The 14,436-nt window shown below is 40.0% G+C and overlaps 1 protein-coding gene across 1 annotated transcript in view; it reads left to right on the forward strand.

The window, feature by feature from the left end:
• The window catches only part of SPRED1 (sprouty-related, EVH1 domain containing 1), a 111,774-nt gene that overhangs the window by 82,849 nt on the left and 14,489 nt on the right, over window positions 1-14,436 (forward strand). The window contains exons 3-5 of the mRNA XM_015421354.1: window positions 361-529; window positions 1,547-1,596; window positions 12,934-13,092. Coding sequence (XP_015276840.1) covers window positions 361-529; window positions 1,547-1,596; window positions 12,934-13,092 — 378 coding nt within the window. The remainder of the gene's footprint in view (window positions 1-360; window positions 530-1,546; window positions 1,597-12,933; window positions 13,093-14,436) is intronic.

Raw genomic sequence — 14,436 nt, forward strand, 5'->3', positions numbered from 1 at the left:
TCGTGCCCCTCCCCTAGTCATGCGCACTGGAGCCCGGCACATGACTGGGGTGTGGGCGCGAAAATCCCTTTTGCTTTCCATTATACCGATCGGGGTCAGTGCAGGCGCACTATATCCCAGAGGTGTGAATGCACAGATGACCACTTGAAGATCATCAGTTAGTTAACAACCTGGGTTTTTTGCTTGATATGGTGGCTCCTTAAAAACTATTGAATTAATTGTAACATGAACTTTTATAAACAGGAGTGTGACACACTAGTTTTAGCAGCTGTAGTTGCATATTTTCTAAAACTAGTTGTATATACATAAAGCTAGGCTATCTGCTAAACTTTGCTCTGAAATCACCTGTTTTTCCCCTAGGTGGTTTTGGAATGTATGCTGAAGAAGGACCTTATTTACAATAAGGTTACACCAACATTTCACCACTGGAAGATTGATGACAAAAAATTTGGCCTCACATTTCAGAGTCCTGCTGATGCAAGAGCATTTGATAGAGGCATTCGGAGGGCTGTAGAAGATATCTGTCAAGGTATGGATGTTGGTTGCTGAATCTTTTCTTTAAAAGTTAGCTATAATGGGATTAATAAAGCTATCCAGAGCTTTTTAAGGGGTGATCTATTTTCTGTTCTGGTTGCCTGGGTTTCTTGCTCCTGCCCCTCCAGTTATTTTTCTCACTCTGGAATTGGAAGGCACATACAACTTTAAGCCATGAGTGAAAGAAAGAGCCACCTGTAGTTGCGCCAGCACCATACTCTAATGCTCCACAGGAGCACCAGCAGTAATTAAGGGTATGGAAAATGGTGCAGTTTGAAATATGCATGATGGATCATGCCCATTTTGTGTGTGAGCCAGTTTGTGTAAGAGCCAGTTTTGTGTGAGAGCCAGTTTGGTGTAGTGGTTAAGTGCGCGGACTCTAATCTGGGAGAACCGGGTTTGATTCCCCACTCCTCCACTTGCACCTGCTGATGTGACCTTGGGTCAGTCACAAGCTCTGGCACAGCTGTTCCTGAAAGAGCAGTTTGTGTCAGAGGTCTCTCAGCCCCACCCACCTCACAGGGTGTCTGTTGTGGGGAGGGGGAGGGAAAGGAGTTTGTAAGCCGCTCTGAGACTCCAAGTGAAGGGCGGGGTATAAATCCAATCTCCTCCTTCTTCTTCTTCTTATCTACCTATATGTGGTATCAGATACTCCGTAAATGTTCAGTATTGCAGTAACCAGACAGAGGTCCAATGGAGAATATACAAACGAAAGACTCCAGATTTATCAATGTTTGTCTTTTTAAAATTTCGTCAGCATAAGCCACTAAAATAAAAATCCATGTTATAGTACAGTATGAATATAGTATTAGAATATAATTAAAAAGACACTATCAAATCAAAATTAAGATGGTGGTATTACACTAATAGGACATTGTTAGTGTTTGTTCATCTGTTAGTACTTACGGTTAACATCCTGTTAAGCACAATTATGGAACATTAATCATTATTAGGACACTGCAATCACTCCTAACGGTTACTTGGTTTTATTTTTGCCTCATTCTCATCTCAGGTTGTCTGACATCACATGATGAAATCGAAGTGCCTGCATATGGCTTTCCAGTAAGTGCTTTAGACTTCCATTATATTAATTACATTGGAAGACATGACAGGGATTCTGAAGATGGTCTTATTTGCATTTTTGAGCTGCAAACCTTTTGGAATCTAATAGGTGGATAGGTTTGCTTTGTGATAAGAGTTTGTATGAGATGACTTCTTGCTTGATTCTCAGGGCTGTAAACTTGCCTGTTTTATGGGTGAAATTCTTGCTGTTTTTCCTAGCTGTACTAATGAACCTCATGCCATTGGGATTGAGTGATGGAACAAAACTTGTCTCCAGTTCATTCCCAGAACTCGTTGTAGTAGATTTCTAGCATAACACTAAAAGAATGCTCTGAATATGCGTTGAGTGCAGAGTTTCGTTTCATCCATACATGATCAACGTTTAAACCTAGAACTTGTTTTTCAGCATCAAGGCTCAGTCCCAGAATGTGTGAGGTGTAAGCGGTAACATAAGTATCTCTAGGTGGGCAGCTGTGTTGATCTAAAGCAGTAGAACAAAGTTTGAGTTCAATGGCACCTTTAAGACCAACAAAGTTTTATTCAAGGTATGAGCTTGAATGCGTGCACACGAAAGCTCATACCTTGAATAAAACTTTGTTGGTCTTATAAGTATCTCTAGGGAGATTCCTGGTATCTTCCTCTATAAATTTAATCGTTTAAGGAGGGGCTTCTACAGACAACGTGCTGGATCCATTCTGTTAATGGTGGTGCGTTCTTCCAATGCAAAATTCCTTTATCTTTGTGTTGATGGAAAGCACCTTGTATCAGAGGAAGATTCCACAGTAGACAGAATAGAACCTTGGAATCCAGCACAGTGAAAGTATAAACAGTAGAAGTGCTGTAGAATGATGTTTGAAAAGCAGAATGCTTTAGTGCTAAATTTATTTACTTGTTTACTTACTTCATTTATAGTCTGCCTTTCTCTCCAGTGGGGACCCAAAGCAGTTTATATTGTTCTCCATTCCTCCATTTTGTACTCACAACAACCCTGTGAGGTAGGTTAGGCTGAGTATAAGGTACTGGCCCATGGTCACCCAGCAGGCTTCCATGGCAGAGTCGAGATTCGAACCTGGGTCTTCCGGATCATATTCTGATACTCTAATTTCAGTTTGGTGTAGTGGTTAAGTGTGCAGATTCTAATCTGGGAGAACCGGGTTTGATTCCCCACTCCTCCACTTGCAGCTGCTGGATGACCTTGAGCAAGCCATAGTTCTCTCACGTACAGTTCTGGAAAGAACTATCTCAGCCCCACCTACCTCACAGGGTGTCTGTTATGGGGAGGGGGAAGGAAAAGGAGTTTGTAGGCCGCTCTGACACTCTGAGTGAAGGGTGAGGTATGAATCCAATCTCTTATTCTCCTCTTCTTCTTCTATACCACATTCTAGATCTAGCTAACCTAACTATACAGGGGCACTTTATAGCTCTTGAGGGTACAATTCAGTTAGGACTTCACTCCAGAACTTGCTTTCAAAGCCAGGCCTCAGACCAATGTTCCCTCTAAGCTGAGTTAGTGTGAGCTAGCTCACAGCTTTTTAGCTTCCAGCTCACACATTTTTGTCTTGGCTCAGGAAGGATGGCTCCAGAGCAAATTAATGCATGCAGTAGTCAAATCGTTCGCGCAAAACATTTACACCAGTAGCTCACAAAGTAGAATTTTTGCTCACAAGACTCCACAGCTTAGAGGGAACATTGCCTCAGACCCTTGAAACTTGGGAAACACTTGAGAGGTGATAATGCCCTTGAGGATGTACAGATTCCTTCACCATTGCCAAATGGAATTAGAAGAAGGACCATGAGTTCCAGAAAGATGAGCTTGCTTGTTGGTAAAAGGGTTTCAGAATGTGATATGTGAATTGTGATTGACTCTACATAATGAGAGCGGACATATTTTGGACAAAGAATAGTTCCATGTAGAGCATGTTACAGTAGTATATTCGCAAAGATGCAGTGGTATGTAGCAGTATGGGCACCAAATGAATAAGACGGTGTACAGTGGAGAGGATAAAAACTTCATGGCCTAGGGCACCCATACCTCCTGTGACACTCCTGTGCCTCAGTTGTGCTCTTTAGCCTTCTCCTGGTGGTACCGTCAGCTAGGATAGACTGTTTGACAGCAGACAAAGGTTTTCTTTGTGGTAGATCCATTCCTTTGGAATGGCTTACTAGAGTGGGTGTGGCAGATATCTTCATTTGTCTTACTCAAGAAAGCATGTTTAAGACAGTTCAAGAGGGCAGTTGATAGAAAGTAAATCATTTTCTCTGGGTTTTAACTGCGTGTTAGTTTTAACGTTGCTGGACACTTATGTTTGTGTCCTTGCAGCTTTTGCTATTTTGTTAGCTGCCTTGAATCTGATGAGGTAAGGCAGGGTTTAAATATTTTAAATAAATAAAATTAAAGCTAATGGTTACAGGTTGAGTTAGACTGAACATCAGAATAAGATTTTCATGTATTAGAGTTATGAAATTCAGAGGACATCTACCTAGAAATGTTGAGAGCAAAAATGCCCAGTGATTTTAGGACCATGTTGGGATAAGCTTCTGAACGTGTATTTTATTTTGATATGACTGTCTCCATTGAGCCTCAGTGTCCTAAATGCCTGGCAGAAAATAAATGTTTATACTAATTTCCCATTTTTTAGATTAGACTGCACTTGGCAGGACTCTCTTAATGTTCTACCAGGAAAGGCACCATTATACAGAAGGTCCTGTTTTTTGACCTTCAGTAGTAAAGAAATTGTAAAGCAGAAATCCCCTGATAATCCCAGCTAAAGGGGTATGGCAATATGGAATGACAATTTTGTTTCATCATCTTATCCTTACCTGCATCTTCATCAGGGTTGCCAGCCATTGCTGGAACCCTGGCAGGAGAATTTGGGGGCCAGAGACAAGATCTTCAGCATTACTCCAATGTGCAGTTTCACTGCTGGCACAAAGCTGGCTAAACCATTGAGTTTGTGGTAAATCCTAGAGCATCAGCACAACACCAAAGAACACACACACCCATTTCTCCCTGCTGGCTTGTTGGAGGTGGGCAGGCTGAGGCCTTCCACTATAGCCAGATACCTAGCCCCCCAATACAGATCATTTTCTAAAAATCTCCTGGTTTTCATGTAACACCTGCAGTTTACTGGAAACCATGTGGGTGCTACTTGTTATGCTGACTTAATTGTGGAAAGACCTGTAACTTGTTTTTGCCACTACAAAGATTGTGCCATTAAAAACACAAAGTTTGGTGGTTTGTAAAAAGTATGCCAATTCACTGAGCAAAGAAAATCCTATCTTTATGACTTTGTACAAAAAAGCACTTTTTAAAAGATTCAGCTTAACCAAACTGATCAAGTATTTTTTTCTACTAGAAGTAGAAGGATTAATTAGGAGCTTTTAATCTCTTTATCCGATAATAAAGTCAAGCCAGTTTGGCAGTGTTTTCATAACAGTGTTTACAAATTACAGTCTGTGTTTGAAATGCCTGATTCTTTTTTTGCCCATGTTTGATACCAATAATTCATGTCAAAATATAAAACCATACAGTAGGAACTGTATAAGACATATAAGAAATACAAATTATTAATTGTAAGCCACCTCAAGCAGTACTCTGAAGAGGAGACCTAGAAATATTCTAAATAACTTACAGAATTTAGAAAACTATGCAGTGAGAATAAGATAATGCAGAGAGTAAATAATGATGTAAACAGTAGTGAGCCAATGTGGTGTAGTGGTTAAGAGTGTTGGAATAGTATCTGGGAGGACCCCAGTTCAAATCCTTTCTTGTGACATAGAAGTTCGCTGGGATGAACTTGGGCCAGTCACTCTCTCTGCCTAACTTACCTCACATGATTGTTGTGACGATAAAGTGGAAGAGGGGAGGATGATGTAAGCCACTTTGGGTCCCCATTGGAGAGAAAGGCACAGGGTACAAATGAATTAAATAAACTAGAGCCGTTGACACTTTGTAAAAGCATCCATTTTACTACAGCCCTATTCCCTTGTTTAAAAGGTCCACCGAAAGATTTTCCTTTTACACATTCTGTGAAATGAAAGAAGTATGGGAGCCTTCCTGACCTCCTCTGACGTGGCTATTTCACAATACTCCCAAGAAGGCTCCCACAACAGATAATGCTTGGGTATGGGCAGCTGCTGATCTTACCCATTCGCTGCTGGCTCCTTCAGATGAGCACAGCTGTCATAGTGAGGCATATCAAGAGAAGACAGTCTTTTGGACATATGGGTCCCTAGGCCATGAAGGGCTTTGCAGGGAACAGTCAGTACCTTGAATTGAAGGGTAGGAACAATGTAATTCCCACAAGTGTTCACTTTTATTCATAAAATTGAGTCATACCTTTTTTAAAAAAAAAGATCTTGTTAAAAATTATTTCATAGCTTTACTACAAAAGAGATGAGCACTGTTACACTGATCTAGCATCCTTGCTTTTACTACTCTATAGCTGATGCCTCTTTGCTGCTTTGTCATGCCAGAACTGAGTGATACACAGAGGGATAAAAGACTGAGAATGTCCTTAACAATGCACAAGTTATGTGGTGAGACTGCTGAACTCCAGGATGAGATGAAGTGCTTCCTGCTCACTTAGTCCTGAACCTCATTGCTATAATCCCCCTATAGTGTAGATTGATGAGATTTGGGACTGGGTGAGCAGTACAGCTCATGATCTTAACCTCTCCTTCCCTATGGTGTATGGGAGTATTGTGGGAGAGGGAACCTGGGATGGCAAGATATGTGCCTTAGGGCATGTTGGCCCCCTACAATTCTACTTTTACTAGCCCATTCCAGGATACTGTTTGGTCTTGTCTGGAATGAGCTTCAGTTTATTGCCTCTTATCCATCCCATAACCTTCTCAAGGCATTTATTGAGGACTTCCACAGACCTGACCCAACCAACTCAACTGTTAGGGAGAAATAGAGGAGGAGGTGGAGGAGGAGAGTTGGATTTATACCCTGCCTTTCTCTCAGAGCAGCTTACAGTCTCCTTCCCTTCCTCTCCCTACAACAGACACCCTATGAGTAGGTGGAACTGAGAGAGCTCTTAAGAGAGCTGTGACTGACCCAAGGTCACCCAGCTGGCATCCATGTGGAGGAATGGGGAATCAAACCTGGTTCTCCAGATTAGAGTACACCGCTCTTAACCACTACACCAAACCGGCTTGGTGTCATCTGCTTATCGGCAGTGCCTTTCTCCAAATATCCTGATGATCCCTTCTGGCAGTTTCATGTACATGTTTTTTTAAAAAAAAAAAACAATATAGGGGATAAGATGGATCCCTGTGGGACCCCATAGTATAAATACCATAGGTCTAAGCTGCAGTTACGTGGTGAGTGCCACAGACTCCCAGTGGACCGTGGGAATCCCTGTCTGCCCATCAAGTCTCTGTTGATGCTGTACCAGGCAAAGTAAAGACAACTGCCTCGCCTTCTTCATCCACCAGGACCTTCGTGATGCATAGGTCTCCTATCCAGCATTAAATCATAGATGAGGGATGGTTTACCCATAATCTGACCTGTAAAAATTTATACGACAATAGTCGAAAAGCACCACATAAATATCTGTATTAAAATGTTCTGTACAGTTTAGCTGCTGTTGTAAGTAGTTTCTAATCTTTGGTGTCTGAAGACAGTACTCTGTCATTACTGTTCAAGTTAAGAGATCAATTTTGCATGAGGATGACATCACCCAAGTTTGTAGGAAGTCTGGTTGAATTGAATTCAGAGGGGGTAAACTGGTACAAGGTTGCAACTCTCATTTTTTTTCTCTTTAGAAGGCACTCTTTGCTTGTTTTATTTTAGCTGTTTGCATTCATTAATGTTGTTCTGCCTAAATGTTCTGCCGTAAATGGCTAGAAAATTCTCTGTAGATTCTGGGCTGCCTCTAAAGGCATTCAGGATGTAGGGCAGAAAGTGTGCAACTAATTGTGGGAAACAGCTGTCAGATTTGAAAGTAATTGCTCTGTTCTGCAAAAAGCACTAAAACAAAAGGTTGTTTTGGAGTCTCTGTGCATAATTTGAGTGGGAGATGGGGGCAGCCTTAAAAACCAAGTTAGTGAAAGGTACTAACAAGCAAAAGGGCAGAAAAATATGTATAATCCTGTGAGAGATGGGAGAGCATAGTCTCCTTACCCTTCTGTCAGATCACAAACTCAGTGAGAGAAGATGGTTTTAACAACGTTTGCAGAAGCATACAGCAGGCTCTCTTGTCAGCCTCATCCTGGTTAAACTGGGAAAAGTGAGAAGAGCTTTTGAAGAAGAGAGAATCTCAGTCTGGTTTTCATTTTCTCTACAGCTGTCATCTGGCTTTGAGTTCTGGACTGCTACAGCTGGAGTCATTTTATTGCTTTTACCCAGCATCCTTTTGCTTGTGCACACAGAAATGTTTTAATAGTCTTGGAAAAAAGTCAGAATATCTCTTAGCAACCATAGGACAGTAATTATTATACCAGCAGCTGGGAGCAAACCAGATTTCCGTTGTGCATTAAAAACTGGCGTAGGTTACTTTACAGATGATACTGGCTAGTCTATGCCAGTACTGTGGTTGAAGGATATTGAATGTGGGCAGTGCATAATTGCTTTGGAAGTACAAAAGAAGTGGAGTTTCATATATGTCTGTCTCTGGGTGTGTTTGTGCCATATAGACCATATATAATAGTATATTTAATCTATTTGGTTTTAGAGTTTTTTTAGTCTTATTTTTCAGTAGCTTGTGTTGAGACCTTTTAATGTGTTTCAGGTTTTTTCAGAGCTGTTTGTCTGGCTGTTTAATAGCCATCCTATGAAAATGCACACTGAACTAAAATATGGTATCGATATGTCCTGTCCAAATAATTATGAAATATTTGATTAAATATGTTGAATTCTGAATACAGAATTTCACTGAAAACAAAATCACTTCACCAAAACCAAACCAACTCCACATTATTGTGTGTGATCTGGTGTAACCTTTTCACTCATGTGTCAACTCAAGACAACCAAACCTTAACAAATCCCAAGTATAGCTGGGTCTGGAGATACATAGTTCAGCAGCTGCATACTATTTTGCAATGGTGCTTTGACTTACTGCGGTAACTCTCAGCCGATCACACAGTTTTGTTCATAGTTATATGCCAGCTGAACAATGCATTCTCTGGGCTCCAGAATAATTAGTATACCAGTGCTTGAATGGGCAGTTAAAATTGGTCCCCATAATACAGTTGAGCAAAATTGTGGTTGTCATCATTAACTGCTTCTTTGCAGAGGGGATTAAATTTATACAGGAAGTCGGAAGTATACAATTTAGCATCTGATCACTCTACATATTATTTTTGTAGATAACGTTAGTTACTCTTCTTAATATGAAGTAAAGCTTTTGCTGCTCAGAAGGCAGGCTCTTAGTTGAGTGTACAAAGCTGTTATGTGCCATTACCCTTTCTTCCACTAAATTTAGGGTTGCCAAATGTTACTTACCTCCTTGGCAGGGACTCCCGGGTACCTCCTAGTGCGTGCACGCGATATCTACATCACCCGGATGTGCCGTCGCAAGCTGGGGGCGGGGCCACAGCCATTTGAGGGGGAAACATAGAGTTTCCCCCTCAAATGGCTGTGGCCCCGCCCCCAGCGTGCGACGGCACATCCGGGTGATGTGTGCGCGGGGGTGGGGTTTCCCCCGGGCCCGATTTTTGTCACGTCCAAAATCGGACCGCCAACGCGGGGGATCCCCCCCCGGCCCCATTTGGCAACCCTAACTAAATTACATGTACGTAGAATTTTGACTCTGTTATTGTAGTAGTAGTTTCTGGGACTGAGATAGCAAAAACAACCACATTCATGGTTTGGGCAGCCTTCCTCTGGTATTTGACCAGAAGCCATAGTTAGGCAGCTTTTATGCAGTTACTGAGGGAAATTCAGGTGTTACAGAGAAATAAAAGTAGCAGATGAATAAACAACTCATATACATTTTTTGTGCTCTACCATAAAAGAATATGTGCATTTCTGTTTTGCCACTGCATGATAAAAGACATTTTATCCACTACTTTTTTATACTTCTCTTTTATTTGAAAGGCTTAATTTTGAGGAGACAATTAACAGTGTTAGATCTCACAGCTGTGCTTAATACAGTATCTGACATTCCAAAATTTACACCCATTCCCCCTCGTACAACATGGATTAATATTGTTTTCTATAACTATTACTTAGATTTCTTGCACTTCAACCTTGAAGGGCTTTTCCCTTAAAATTTTAGTAGCAAGAGAGTAGTAGTGGGGAAGGTGGTGACAAAAAGAAAATGTTCAAAGTGGATAGCATTTTTGAAATGCACAAGGTGATTTTTCTCAAAAATGAAATTACTAGTTGATCCTTCTCAAAGTAAAAGTTAAGCCAATACATTCATAAATGAGCCAAGAAAGAAAATTCTTCAGGCCATTCTGAAAGATTACTCCAAAACAGCTGGTGTTTCTTTTATCCCACTCTTCCTCAAAGAAGCTCAGGGGTATACACAATTGTGTTCTGGGTGACTGCTGCTCTACATACTGCTTCACACTGGAAATCCCAACCCCCCACAATACCAAAAGAAATTGAATGATATTTCTGCTTTACAGCTAACTAACGACCAATGGTCTACTTCTTTTGCTGCGTTGAAAGCAACTAATACTAGATGAACAATTTATAAACTCATTATGCACTGATATCTTACCCCAGTCTGACTGAATCATGTGGATACTTCCAAAACCTCACTGTGTTGGAAGCAGTGTGGATGTATGGGTTTTTACTTGCATTGTTGGTAGGCTTGTATCCACATTGCTAAATTCTGGTGTATGGTTACACACACAATTCGCTCAGTCACAGGATATTCCATCGCAATGACTCCTGAGTGAATACTCCTAAATCTATGGGGGAAGAACCATGGGTTTGAAAATACTTTTGATAATCATCTTACATACAACAGCCAAACTAGCGATAGCTTCGAAATGGAAAGAAGGGATAGTCCCCACACACAAAAACTATGGCTAGATAAAATTTGGGATTGCTTTTTTATGGCACGCTTATCAGACATATTATTACAATCAGAACTTAGATTATTTGACATGAATGGATCTTCTGCTTTACAACCTATGCCTTAAGTGTGATACCCTATACTAGGTTTTAATGTTCACTTAATTTTTGACTATATGAATATATGTATTGAATATATGTAGAACAGTAAGTTGCATTCAACTTATCTTAACATACATCTTGATTGTTCGCTTGTATACTTAGGTGTGTCATGGTTACGTTCAGTTATTTTTATGAATGTTCATCAGATGTCAATGCTATTGTACTGAAATTGTTAAAATTAATAAAAATTATAAATTAAAAAAGACTGTGGGCACATTTTTAATTCTGACATGACTAGAGATGTAAAATTTGCGGAAATTTTGAAGCTCGGAAAAAAACCAGGGTTTTTTCCAGTTTTTTTCGGGGGGAAACGGAAATTTTTGGGAAAATTGAAAAAACGCTACATTAGCACTTCTTTTGTCTTTTCTAGATTGCAAGTCATTCTGTTACTTTAGGAACATAAAATATGACTATGGACATTTTTACTTGGCATGAAATTATCACAACTAGCATATTAAAAATATAGTGTACCCAAACAGTTATTACAAACAGAATACCTGCCCACATGCAAAAACAAAACTGAAACCTTTTTCTTTTCTCGTGACAATAGCACCTCCTAAAGGAAGAAATGCATCTTGTTCTTGCATTGGAGAGTTCAGTTTGTAACCTAGGACTTGCTTGTCCTCAGTGCACAGAAATTAGATCAATCTGATACCATATATATATATATATTTAGAAATGATTTGGAAAATATTTGAACACCTTGTCTTAAAATATTTTATTCATCATGTTAAAATAAAGTGTTCCATAATCATTTTTTTTTCTTTTCTTTTTTCAATTTTTCCAATTTTTCGGAAAAAAACAAAAAAGGCTTCAGGAAAAAAACGGGGGGGAAACAGTTTTTCCCCGAATTTTTCCATTTTTTTTCCGGGCCTTCACATCTCTAGACATGACATGGTGGGCATAGCAATATAATAGCTGCCATCAAATGGCTGCCGCAGGAGGCAAAGTCAGCCACAAAATAATTGCCACAGCTTAACTTCAGTAACCTCCTGCCAACCTAGCAGTTTGAAAGCAAGAAACTGCAAGCAGATAAATAGGTACTGCTTTGGTGGGAAGGTAACAGTGTTCCATGCGCCTCAGTATTTAGTCATGCCAGCCACATGACCATGGAAATGTCTGTGAACAGCGCTGGCTCTTCTGCTTGGAAACAGAGATGAGCACTGCCCCCTAGAGTTGGATTCGACTTGCTTTCGAGCAAGGGAAACCTTTACTAACTTCAGTAACACTGTACAGATCATTATGCTCTGGTGGCAGCTGCTGCCAAAGCAACATTTTATAAAATCTGTATAGCCAATCAAATTTCCAATAGTTAGTCAGAAGCCTTTCTGGGCAAAAGCCTCCCTGGCTCCACCCACCTCCTTAAAACACTTGACACTTGGTGGGTACAAGAAAAGAGACAGTTTCTACCTGCCCAATTCATAGAATGAGTATCTTCCCTGAGAAATTGATTTTGTGCAATGATTTTTACACATTAAGTATGGCCATCTCTATAAACATCTGTAGTAGTATTAGATGTGGCCTAAAAATCTCTTTTCTGGCCTTTGTGAAGAGTTAACTTCCATGGAAATTCTTGTCCTAACTGTGGTCTTACAAATAAGGGTTGGAGTGTTTACCCGCTGCCTGCTCTGATGGATCTTTAAGGCAGACGGGAGACAGAAACACATGCCCTGGCCAAGTGCAGTTACACTATTTCATGGATCTGCCAGGATCAATTGCTACTGTTGGTTGGTGGTCAAGAGACCGACCAATTGCAAGATCACTTTAGTACTAGTTGTTGCTTGCCACTTTTGAAAAAAGGATCATGTGCAAATCATCTGCACATCACTGTTCCCTAGATGTTTAAATAGCCAACTAGGAAAAGATGGATTTTGTGTGGTCCCATATCCATACCATGTAATCATGGAAACTGTACAGCTGGATTGATGTCAATGTTGATTCTCAACTAAGATATATTTGTATCTTTATGATCTATATGTTAAGTAGATTTCTTTAGGGAGTGTTGTCCTCGAGTTTATGTGTACTAACAAAAAACCTTTATTTTTCATACTCTATCAATGTTACTTCTGATAAATATTCTGTAACATTTGTTTATACTAAAATATTTGTACCATGCACATTATTTTGATTTTAATATATGTCTTTAAATAGGGATCCATCAGAAGTACAGCAAAAAGAAAAATATTTCTTATTGTTTCCAGGCAATTCCAGAAAACACATCTAGTTTGCTACTGAAAGATCATCTTTTCCAGCATGAACCTATAGCAAGTAACGATCCTTACAAAGGTTCATGTATAAGACCCTCAACCTTTGAAGATTTGAACTCAAGAACATCCTACTTCCACAGCCAGCCAAACCAGGTAATAAATCTTCAACTTGAAAAGCAGATCTTTTACTGTGTGTTCCAGAGTAAGAAACCAATTTAACAGAAATTTGACTTCTTTTTTCAATATGTAAAATCTCATTCACCTTCTCACCTTGTATTTCCTTTCTTCCCAACTCCAGGTGAGGAGTATTTCTACCTCTCTTTTCATTATCTTTTCCTTCTTATCATTCCATCAGGAAGTTAAAACCACTTGTCAGCTCTGGTGTCCCTCTTCCTATGGTTCCTTTGCCACATACCCTCTTATTTCCTCTTTATAATTACCAGAATTAAAAAACCCAGAACCTCTCACTCTGTCCCCCCAGCCTATTCCTTTCCTGGGTTAGACATTGTGTGAGCTTTTACTAGCCAAACAATCCTTCACTTCATAGCAGTTATGCTCAGCTTTCCTCTTGAGAAGTTAGAATGTTTATAAACATACCAAGACTTCACAGCAGCTCCGCCAACAGCATTTCAGTCAATATTTGACAATCAAGTAGTATTTTATGGGACCTTCATAAATGTGTTTGTGGTGCTTAACACAACATAAAAAACCCTACTCTCACACCAGACTTGTGAAAAGATATCTCATACTATCTGAGCTTTGGACCTGGCAGATGTTATATATTCAGAAGCAGTGTGAGAAGCTCCTCTGAGTTCTTTGGCATGAGCAGTGGACTTGTGGTAGCAGAGGGCTTACTGATAACCACAAATTATGCTTGGCTAAAAAGCCAAGCCAAAACCTGTGGACTCTTGATTTTATATCATAGGATTTTACGGGAAGCAACATTGAACAGTGCTTGTGCCCAAAAGCAGCTAAAATATAAATAAAAGTAAATGCAAATCTCTGTGTGTGGAAGGGGTATAATTGGTGAATTGGATTTTGCATGTTTGGGGAACTAAAATGCAGGCAGGCATTTAAAGCAATGAGTTGTCCTTCCCTAAAGTTCTCTCAAATATTTTAGAACTTTAAACATACAATATACTATCATAAATCTGAAGCATCCCTGATGTGCTTTTAAGTGGTACACATTTGGTTATCCTGAGGTAGCTCACCTGTAATGTAGGGAAATGTCCATTGTACACTGGTGTATAGAATTAAGTATGTAAATCATCCATGTGCTACTGCCCTGACCTGAATGGCTCAGGCTAGCCTGATCTCATCAGATCTTGGAAGCTAAGCAGGGTCAGTCCTGATTATTGCTTGGATGGGAGACCATGAAGTAAGTCCAGTTATACAGAGGCAGGCAGTGGCAAACCACCTCTGTTAGACTCTTGCTTTGAAAACTCTACGGGATTACCGTAAATCGGCTGCAACTTGATGGCACTTTCCACTACCATA

Source organism: Gekko japonicus, unplaced genomic scaffold (genome assembly GCF_001447785.1).
Source record: "Gekko japonicus isolate JY-2015 unplaced genomic scaffold, Gekko_japonicus_V1.1 scaffold581, whole genome shotgun sequence".
NCBI lineage: Eukaryota > Metazoa > Chordata > Lepidosauria > Squamata > Gekkonidae > Gekko > Gekko japonicus.